The sequence below is a fragment of the Taurulus bubalis genome (genome assembly GCF_910589615.1).
Source record: "Taurulus bubalis genome assembly, chromosome: 6".
Taxonomy (NCBI): domain Eukaryota; kingdom Metazoa; phylum Chordata; class Actinopteri; order Perciformes; family Cottidae; genus Taurulus; species Taurulus bubalis.
The window spans coordinates 16,344,277-16,355,789 of record NC_136594.1 but is presented as its reverse complement, the minus strand read 5'-3'; the positions used below and the strand labels follow the sequence as shown (position 1 = coordinate 16,355,789).

Sequence of the window (11,513 nt, the reverse complement as noted above, 5' to 3'; positions counted from 1 at the left end):
GGTTTCTGTGCACTCAAACCCCCATCCACACACACACACACACACACACACACACACACACACACACACACACACACACACACACACACACACACACACACACACACACAAGGTTCTTTACTCTTTTATGTCGCCTCAGTTTAGGTTAGCTGCTCCAGCTTTTCTTCACTCTTTGCTCAACTCTCATCTCTTCTGTTTCTTCTGCCTCACTTCTCTCCTCTTCTGCTGCCTTCATCCCTTCTTCAATATCTGAAAGCTGTTTTTATTTGATCCTCTCTACTTGCTCTATGATATTCAAAAAATGCATCCACATTATAATAATTGATATTTATGTCATAATCTTATCTTACATCATGCTACTACAAGAAGGCCATATCATTATTGCAAAAGAACAAGGAAGGTAAGCAATCAAAACAATAATTTAGGGTTTTTTCAATCATTTATTGATCAAAAGAGAGACCTTCTGTTGCAGATTTCCTGGCATATCTGGGATTCACTTTTTACTCTATATTTGTCATAACAGTTCAATTCACAATTATTTGCTATTGCTATTGGTTATAAAGTTGTTACAAAGTAACTTTTCGCTCAAACAGTTTCCCAGATTCATTTAATAGAAGTTCAGTGCTTGAGGAAACCAATAAATGTTCTGTACAGGCTGCATTTTCTATTACATTTTGGTTTTGCATGATCAACAATTATATTTTGCTAAGTTGATATGTATTTTTACTCTGTTTTAAGTTGGTTGTTGGTGTTTTTAGAGAAAGTGTATAAAAAGCCCTTTTCATGGCCCACGCATGGGCAAACATATATACAGTATATTATGTTAAGCTTTACGGATGTTTTGCTATGCAAATAAATAAAAGTGCAAAACATGTTTCAGAATAAGATAATAGTTGTCATGCTGGCAGAAATTGTTCATATGTTCACAGCATGGACACACTAAGAGCCTTGAGCTCTTTTGAAAGTTATTAATTAGCATAATTCAAATTAATCCTTTGTTTAATTGAGATTGTCTGCTTCTTTGTTCACAACAGTGTCAGCAGCAAAAGATCAACTGAAATGTACTGAAGCAAAGTAAAATGTAAAGAAACAAACAAGAGGGAAACATCAATAAACTGAATTGAATTGTGCATAGCATCATGTGATATTCTATTGCACTAATAAAAACAATCATTTAAGAATTAAATCTAAACTACATTAAAATGTGTATAATTTTTACATTTTATACATTAAACAAAAAAAACGAAAAAACTAAACAAAAACTAAAATTGCCAAACACAGAATATGTTTTTTCCGTTATTTTACAAGTAATTTAGTGATTTTCAGAAATTATTATGTGTTCTAATTGTTTTAATAAAAAGGAAAGAAGAGGAACGAAGGAAGAAGAAGAAAAAGTAAGGAGCTCCCAGAACAGCGACAATGACATCTATATGTTTGCTTTTGCGTGGACAACATCACATATGTGCCTCATAGTATGAAACGGATATACTATCCACAATTGTTTAACGTAAAAAAAACGCAAATACGTCTTTCAAAGATGCACAAGTACTTTTAAGTGTGCTTCTTTATCCCGAGTACTGAAAGAGCCGAACACACTTCAACAGTGTAACGTCAGACAGAGCTGCGGTGATGAAGAGGGAGACTCTGTTGCTCTATTGGTTTACCTGCACGTGGCCAGGTGAGGTGTCAGCAGAGTCTCTCTCTGATAAATAAAGCAGAGGTCTGACAGCCCGCCCCGCATGCAGCATCCTAATTCACTCAGCTCGAGCTAATTGACAGCAGGCCTATAGCCCGCGTGCTCGACCCTCCTCTTCTTTCTCACGCGATCGTTTAATGTGATAGGTGCTCATCTGAGCATGAGCTGAGGGATGGAGAGAGTCGGTGTATTGGTTAGCAGCCCCTTTATTGCTGCAGTAGCTCCAATTGTCCAACAGCAAATGTATTAGCCTAGAATTATTGAACATATACCACGAGGTTAAATAAAAAGGCTCTAAAACGAACTGACAGAGGGAGAACAAATGTAACTTGATCTGCATAGATGGATTTTACTTTTTATCATGGTGCAAATTAAATGAGATTTGCTATTGTGGTCCACTAACATCCTGCTCATCTGATTTCTATCGACGGGCTGTTGGCTATAACGAAATGAAATGGCCATTCAAGTGTGAGAGTGGGAAATATGCAACACCAATCGGTTTGCTCCTGCGCATGGGCCGATGTAAATCTGCAACGTAATAGCCTGTTAGTACTTTATGTTGTTAAAAAAACACCACTAAGCCTTCACGAGGTGAATATCAGTTCCTATGCAATTTCTGATCTTTTCCAGCTGTAAAGCAGTTCGAGTCGAGTGGATGACAGAGATTGCAAAGCACAAGACAATTAACAGAAGTCTAACCAGGTCAGATAACTTTCCAAAATATGTTCAAACGCGGTTATGTAATGTGTGTAAAGTTATTTTCTTTATCCCCCGTTATGAGCTGCACCCATCGGGTGTCACTGCTGTACGTGGACTCGGGCCAAAGTCTGATTAAACACTTAACACTGTGGTTCAACCGGAGTTCTCTTTTTGTATTTGAAATTTGACCAGATTCCTTATTTCAAAGCCTGTGTGAACACTTCGGGCCGGCAGGCCGCGGCTCCTTACGCACACGGATCTATTTGCCATAAGCTTATTACAGGAGGTCAGCAAGTCCCCCAGACACGTGTTTTCAACTATGGGAAGAAATGATGAAGCAATGGTACACCTCACCTCGCTTAGAAGGCATTAGCATTTCTCTGAGAGAGAGATAGATAGAGAGAGATAGAGAGAGAGAGAGAGAGAGAGAAGAGAGAGAAAGAGAGAGAGAGAGAGAGAATTATATTGCACGACTAGTGCACAAAATTCACTTCTTTTGGGCATCATTTTTCACTTCAATTCATGTCCCCTGACACAAATACATGCCTTTGCAATTCTAAAAAAAAATTGTGGCTGTGATATGGCTAGCACATTATAACCATGCTAATAACCACCATTTGTTTTGTCTTCTTTTCGTTTCGCTTATACATCTTTCGGAAGGAACTGGGAACTTTTCAGGAAAGCAGGCTTGGATGGGAGCACAGGGTCGTCCAAGGGGGAAAGGTCCCCCCCATCAGCCCCTTTGTACTGGGCTGACGAGTGCGTCCTGACAGGGGTTAACGTGCCGTGAAGAGGTTAAACAAACGGACATTCCCTTCAGAAATCCTGCAGACACATACGCCGTGTGCGTGGGGAAAGTGGCAGTGTGGCCTCAGGTCCTTACTCGGGATCGGAGGTAAACTCACCTGACTGGTTTTAGAGCTCGATAAACCTTTTACAGACTTATTTATTCAATGTTCTAGATCAATAAACTGATGTGAATGCAAATGGTCTTAAATGGACATTTGTATCTAACCTGACAAATCATCATTATGATCAATACAATCAACCGAAAAATTAACATATGGATGTGGCATTTTTTGTTTTAATCAGGCCCGTTTTTAATTCATAATTAGATTTGTATGTGTATGCTAGATTTTTGTTGGGACTATCAGAGTAAATATAAATTAATGGATTACTGATTTACTGATTACTCATTTTAGATCAGCCTGTTTTGTCAGACAAGTGCAAAGAAAAAGAAAAAACAAATGTTCTTTTTCAGTCAGGTGCATCAACATTTCCCTCCTAAAGAACCCATTTGGATATCATTTGATGTGATGTACTTGCATTGCTTATTAATGTAATCCAATGTGTGTGGATTAAAAAGACCTGTGGTCAAAAACCTTCAACCTGATCATTTGACTGGAGATAATAAAGGTTGGACCCTTCCATTCAGGAACCTAGCAATGACATTATGCTGCATCAAGACTGAACATGATTAGGTATATTGTACCATATATAAAACAAACTGTATTCTTCAAATATGGCCCACTGACACAAATACATGCAGCATAATTATCTATAGGTTACAGCAGGCTCTGAATGCAGTCTTAATAATGAAAGAGAGAAACATGCACATCCCAGACCGAGCAAACAGATGTGGAAGGAAAGTGGCATTTCTTGAGAGGGGATAATCTACAGTGAGTGGTTTCTTTGTAGAAATGCTTTTTCACATGTGGGAACATCAGTAAAGTTTGTCTTGTGAAGGAAAACAATGTACCCGAGGGGTAAAGCAAATGCTTTTGGATACAACCAAGTTAGCTGACTTGAGATCCCATACAACATGAGCAAGAGTAACAATCACAAAACACTCTGAAGTCCTTTGTGTTCTCTAAAATCTCTTCCAAGCATTCCTCTTTGTGAGGCTTGCGTTGATACGGAGCTAAAATTGCCTCGCTATGGTCTGGCATTTGCAGGGTATATGCTGTTGACTTGCACTGAGAGGATAGAGAACGGCAGAGATTATGGGCAATTAAAGCCCACTTTATGCTGGTCTGCTGGCGTCACAAAGTCTGGCCAGGAATGCTCACCTCGGCTAATACTATCAATGAGAACAAACTCTGCAGCATCAACTTATTATGTACAGTGAATTATTAATGCCAGAGCTAGCATGATCCGGCTAAGCTGGCTTTCCAGTTATGAAAGCCAGTATGAGATTTGTTTTAGAATGACGAAAAGTTCAGCAAAACCCTAAATAGCGAGAAGAGATGAAAAGGCTTCTTCACTCTATAAAACAGGCTATTAATACAATTCATATAAATGCTAGTGGATGAATCCCATTTGTGGGTTTACACAGAGATGGAGAAGCCATCAGAACATGAGGGTAATGCTTATGAAAGTATTAGAAGAAGGACGTTTTGGCTGTTTCTGAACCAGCATGGTACAAGGTTGTAAACTGCTCAGATGATGAACTAAAATATATACCTTAGGTGCATTGCACTCTGTTCACCATTAGAGGGCCTTATATCAAGCCCAAAACAAGTGTCTGAATAGGTGGCAGCTCTCAGATCTGTAAGGATGTTACAATTCTCAGTGGTTCAATTTTGCCAGCTTCATTAATGTTTAGGGACATTTTCATTGGTTGTGCCTGAATTCCCTCATTATAGAAAATTAAAAAACAAACAAAAGTAATATACAAATGGTTCTGGGTTTCACCGTTTGTTCAGAGACATACATGTATAAGAGTTTATGCAGCGCCTCAAATACATGTCAGCTGAGGTCACTATACTTCACTGAGTCACTAAGAAAACCTCTTAATGTAAAGGGAGCCGTGAAATGCCCCAGAGGAGGTACAGGCCTTCCTGTCTCCGCCTGCCTCCAGTGTAATGAACTAGGTCAAACTGTCTCCACTTTCATTGACACTGTAAACCCCTACTGAGAGAGGTAGACTCAGAGCCATTAAAATCACACTTGAGGGAGTAGGCTGTTATAAAAAGGGGTTGAGACGTGGGTAATTTCACAAATTAAATACAGGAGACTGCCGAGGAAATATGACTGGTTAACAATGATCAAATGTCTTTGTACAATATATTTGAAGCAATAATGTACTATAAATACTATCAATAGAAATACAGACAGACCATAAAAATGTGTAAGCATCTTCACTTCTTTTAGATCTCATTCATCTCATGCTCGTCTGTATCGGAACCGAACAAAATATTGTACTTATTATGGCTGCCAACAAGAGTACTGGAAAATGTTTAAGTTGTTTTTGTGCAAGCATTTCAAAGCATAAAATAATCATTATGTACAGTTTTTTTTTTTAAACATGCAATTTAGCCTCGCAACCACCTCAAAGAGGATTTCCATTTCCTCTTGGAGGATAATAACACAAACTGCACTGTGTTTTGCTGCTTACAGGCTGCACCAAGGGCTGGAAAACACCCAATGCCGCCAACTAAGAGAAACATGCTCCATTTGATGCAGCTGTCTCCTGGAGCTCACACTGGGGATGTGACTTTGTGTGGTGAAACTGTACTTCAGAGCTGTGGTGGCATGGAGGGGGCTGTGGCTGTGGAGCAGGCCAGCAGGTCATATAAAGCAAAGGGCACGCCAGGCTGGATAAGGATCAGAGGAGGGAAGAGGAAAGTGAGCGAGGGGCCTCTGGGTCCGGGCTGTCGGCCCCCAGAGCAGGGGGCACTGGCCGGGGTGCCACATCGTTCAGACGGCCTTGTGTACACAGAGAAACCTGATCTAATGTGCAGTTCTGACACATAAAAATATCTTTATCAAAGAGATGGTACCGTAACATTTACTCAAGTGCTCTACTGAGTTACTTCTACTTTATTTGAGTATTTACATGTCATGCTGCTTAACATGTTTTACTCCACTACATTCACATGACAGGTACTTTTCAGATTTTGATGTTAAATTTAAAAAAAACATAAGCGTAGAAAGTGGATAGAAGACACTGTATGTCAGAGATTAAATCAGTTGCTCCAGTACTTTCTGGCTTCTAACCTCTTGCTAAAAAAACGCTTTCGTCATGCTGTGATGTATAAGAGTTGTTGGAGACATTTCCCCTCGAAACCACTCAGATGGTTTCATTTAAATGGCAGTTTGAGGCACCGAAAGGAAAAATGATCCACTATTTTTCTTAAACAGCAGAAATTTGGGAAAAGTTCAAAAACAGCAGATCAGTTTTTCCTCATTACTCGCCCATTAATCATCTCACGACCTCTCAGATTTACAACAGCAAAATGCTAACTGAGAATGTAGAATGCTGTGCTGTTTGCATGTGGCCACATCATAACAGATTTATAATAAATCTAAAATCAATGCCAGCGGCAACATAAAACACCTAAGCCAGCATGAAAGGCTGTCAGATCATTTGCTTTGACAAAATGAATCATAGCTTGATAACAATTTCCGCCAACCTCTACATTACACATCTGGGAGCAATAAATCAGAACAGAAGTTGTAGTTTAATTCCATAAAATAAAATATAGTTTAGTCTTCTTTGCTGCAATTAATGCTGACTGATTAGATTTTCACATTATTTGTGAATTATGTGCATACAAGGTACATATCCTCAAGATACTTTATCAATTGGCTTCATCACATCTTTGCTCACGTGTATATTGTTTTATATTGTAAATAATACAATGTATTAGTGTGTTTTTCCTATAGTTTATTATAAATCAAGTTATTCTTTTCTCCACAACACATTAACGTTCTGTATGGCATGGCAGTTAAAATTGACCAAATGTCTCGTCGTTTAATATAAAGTCACACAGCACTCTGTCTGTTGATATGCTCGCGGGAGGAAACAACGAGACACAACGCAGGCAGGTGCAGCTCTTCAACACACGGCTCATGTTAATGCTGTCTGCGTTGAGTGTTAGCTGGAAGAGCAACATTATCGCTGATCCTCGGTCAAAGGGTAAGTCTATGGCCTTAAGGAGAGGGGGGAGGGGAGAGAGAGAGAGAAAGAGAGAGAGAGAGAGAGAGAAAGAGAGACTAGAGGTAAAGGTCATCGCCGCTGACTGCATTAAAGGAAATAAAAGCTCAAATGTCTTGCCATTTCAGCGAAAAGGGTAAAGACGTCCGTCGGCACTCATTTAAATGTTTCAGATGATCTGATAGTTATGATTTTTTCCTAATCTGTCCCATGATAACATATGCTCTTATGGTCCCGTGATGAAGCTGCGGAACAGTTTGGAGCATAATTGGAGGTATAATTATAATAACATAAAATAAAAACAAGGTACAGACACAGTAGATCAAACGTTTGGTCCACTGCTGTTTTTTCACAGATTTTTATTTCGATAGCTGCTGATTTTTTCCCTTTGTGTGCTACAGCATGAAATTATAAGGAAAACGAAAAATACGTAAATAATGACGGTGTCATCATGCACTGTAAAGCTGCATACAGGCCAGTGCATTATAGTATAATTCTGCCAATCTAGATGTGGGTTGACTTCATTAAACTACCCAGTCACAGACAAACAGATATAGCAAGAGCAATTTAGCCATTACGCAAAGTTTTGATAACCATTGACATCAGCCGGATCTTCAAAACGCAGCATTGCACGTGCCATTGCATGCTAATCGTAATTCTGAATCAACCGGGGGGAATATAATTATATAGCCCTACTTTATATAACTGGACGTCTTCAAATGATGCCAAAGGTTATCCAAACCACATATTAGAGCCTCTAAAGTGATGAAAGCACGGGTACACTTTTTTTTTCCTGCATTCCTATAATGGCATAAGGGAGCAGTAAAGCTAAGCAGACACACACGCGCGCGCACGCGCGCATACACCCTTAAAATCGACAGGCTCCATACTGTCATTCCCTGTCAGTTCATAGTTGACTGTGAGCCTTCCGATGTCAGAGTGCAGCAGGGGGGAGCTCGACCCGGGGATGGCGGATCTTTATTTTGATTTGTACTTTAATTGACCTAAATAAAGTCTACTGTACCACGAACAGAAGTTTTCTACTGGATGTGGCCTCGAGGGGACGGACCTGCACGTGGACACACAGAGAGAGAGAGAGAGAAAGAGAGAGAGAGAGAGAGAGAGAGAGAGAGAGAGAGAGAGAGAGAGAGAGAGAGAGAGAGAGAGAGAGAGAGAGAGACCGTAATTCTCCTTTCCTTGGAAAACCCCATTTGCTATTGTGCTCGTCCAATCGCTGGGTGCCCTCGGTTCGTGAGGCGTTTGACTTGACGTTTCACTGTACTGCTGCTTCCGTGTCCCTGTCTCCCTCGCCTCCCTCGCCTCCCGCTGGCACCGAGGACATCCCCGTCCCGTCTCATGCCATGACACCACATCGGATCACGACGCAAAGGCAGCGACCCTTGAAATGACTGGTTGGATTTTTGGTTGCCTTAGCGCGTAAACAACATAGGATCCGCTCGGTTTTGCGTAAAAGCACCGTGAAATTGGAGGACAAAAAAACATGCAGGAGAAGCTAAAGGACAAACAGACTCCCACTTCATCGAGGGCGTCGTCGTTTTTCATCGAGAACCTACTAGGCAAGGGACGGAATGGACACGATTCAATGTCGGACAGGAGTCGCGGGGGAGCAGGAGTAGAGACGGGCTCCACCGGCCGAGTCCTGAAAGTCCATCACACCGAGGCGAGCGCTCCAGCGCCGGATGGCTGCAGCTCCAGCGCTCGGTCCCCGTACAGAGACTCGCCTTTGCAGTGGTACCGCGGAGGAGCTGCCTTCAACTTCAGAGCGTTGGAAACGCCACATAGTGAGTCGAGTGTCGCTGTTATGCGTCATGAAAATAGAGAATGCATTTTCATAAAGAAAACAAATGTAGTGCTAAGCTGTGCGGCATCTTACCCTGTGGGCAACATCATACACACGTTTGTTGCAATGTTACTGTCAGCAGTGTATTAATAAACGAATGTAGTTTACCATCATTTTTATGAACTTTTGGCATATATGTTTGCTAGAAAAAAAATAAGATGAATAATGTGAAATGCATGGAGTATCAGAATTAACACGCATGGCAGAGTTTTAAAACAAAAACATCAACAATCGGTACTTATTGCATTCTGTCGCCGGTTCTGGTCACACTTTCTATTTTTCTTTACATCACTAATTGGTTGCTGTCGTCAGGTCGTTTATTTAAGTCTGTGCCTGCATTACAGTTAATTAGTTAGAAAGCCAGCTTTGATTCGCATGATGCGTTTTGCTTCGTTAAATAAAAGCAACACAGTCGAGTGTGGAGAATGTTGTAATGTTGTATCCGTGACTCCGTCCATCCACCCTGAGCTCACCGAGCTCACCACAGTGTCTAGGTCCCAAGATTGCGCACGTCGATTACGCACAAATTCCCAGAATAAATCCCCAAACAGACGCGCAGTAGCAGTGCGCGTCAACGTGACGCTTTTACGCACGTTCAGTGCCATTTGTCGCACTCGCCCTAAAATCCCAACTGTGCCCCTCCTCTTGAAACCTATACGGTCAGATAGTTTGATTTGAACATTCCAATAGCAACAGCCTTGGTTCACAGGAGATGGAAGGCCCTGGCCAATACAAAAACCCACACAAATCGATGCTTGTTAGTTTTCATTATTAAGTTATAAAATACAAATAACTATTGGGGTTTCCTCTGGTAGACTGTTACGCTATTTATCTCGTCAGTGTCCTAATCGGGCCTTACCCAACATGGATCACGTTACGCAATCACATCAAAACTGGTTTCCCCATGCGCACCCAACTGCCCGAATTGAAATTTCCAAAATGTTTTTAACTGTATGAAAATGCCAGATAGGAAACGTTTGATCTCTCTAACTTTCCTGGAATTTTCTTCTGATGCACCAAGTGTTGGTTTCCTTATTGCGATGGACTGAACTGTACCACCACATTAAAACACATTTAAGTAGGACAACACTACATCAGAAAGCTGTGCTGAGAAAACGTGCATTGAAAGTCACTCATGTTCGTTATTTCTCCTCCTTTCAGGTCCAAGAGATAACACAAGTTCAGACGACCACTGCTGCTCCATATCGACCAGTGACAGGTGCTCCCCCGCCGTGTCCGAGCCGATGACAGAGGGCAGCGACGAGACGGACCGGAAAACAGCCGACAGCAGCCTGACAGACGACAACGAGGACACGCATAACGGGTTTGACGCCCGGTCGGAGCCAGACGCATCCTCGGACCCGAACTCCACCCGGAAGAAGAAGACCCGGACCGTGTTCAGCCGCAGTCAGGTATTTCAGCTGGAGTCCACCTTCGACTTGAAACGGTACCTGAGCAGCTCGGAGAGAGCGGGACTGGCAGTGTCTCTCCATCTGACAGAGACTCAGGTCAAAATCTGGTTTCAGAACCGGAGGAATAAATGGAAGAGACAGCTGGCGGCGGACCTTGAGGCTGCGCATATCCCCCACTCGACCCAGAGGATTGTCAGGGTGCCCATCCTGTATCACGAGGGACCCGCACCCTGTGCAGCGCTAGGTTTCAACCTGAACGGACATCCTCTTGCTCCACCAGTCGCGGGCTTCTCCAGCTCCATCCAATACCCTCTGTCCTCGTTTGCTCACTCCATGAGCATGTTACGATCACAGATGACCGGTTTGGTGTAAAGACTGTTGAAGAATACTAGGCCAAGCTGTTTGTTTATAACATAAAGTCACCCTGTTAATACTGAGTCGTGCAATAACCCACAATGTCGCAGAAAACTGTTGACTGCATCCAAAGATAAGAGCCGCAGAGACATGAATTATAAGGATCATCTTTATCTGGTCATAAGCTTCCAGGAGTGTGTGCTCCTGCCACAGAATAACAGCCAAGGCCGAGAGCAGGGGAAGCCGAAGCTGCTCATGTACTGTAGCTATACTGTATGTTTGAATACACACATATTTTTGCAAAGTTTTATATTTAAGGCCCCACATTTTTCCAACTTTGTCACTTTTTCCACATAATAAAAAAAACAACAACCACATAATTGTCTGCTTTTATTTTGTTTAAATACTCACTGAGCTCGAATGTGTGTCTGTCAAAACGTGAAGGTTCAGACAGAGAAGTGTTTATGAGGAAAGTGTACACGTGCTGTGACACAGCGAGATAATAACGTTCAGCAGGAGATTATATATTTTTTAGGAAATGACAAAGGTAAC

The 11,513-nt window shown here is 41.7% G+C and overlaps 1 protein-coding gene across 1 annotated transcript; it reads left to right on the top strand.

Annotated features, from left to right (window-relative positions):
• Positions 1 to 8,835: 8,835 nt before the first annotated feature.
• Positions 8,836 to 10,979, top strand: hmx1 (H6 family homeobox 1; the record flags this gene model as incomplete). The annotated part of the gene is made up of 2 exons (XM_079219695.1): positions 8,836 to 9,136; positions 10,357 to 10,979. 2 exons carry the CDS (start codon positions 8,836 to 8,838, stop codon positions 10,977 to 10,979), a joined length of 924 nt encoding a protein of 307 aa, XP_079075821.1.
• Positions 10,980 to 11,513: the final 534 nt, after the last annotated feature.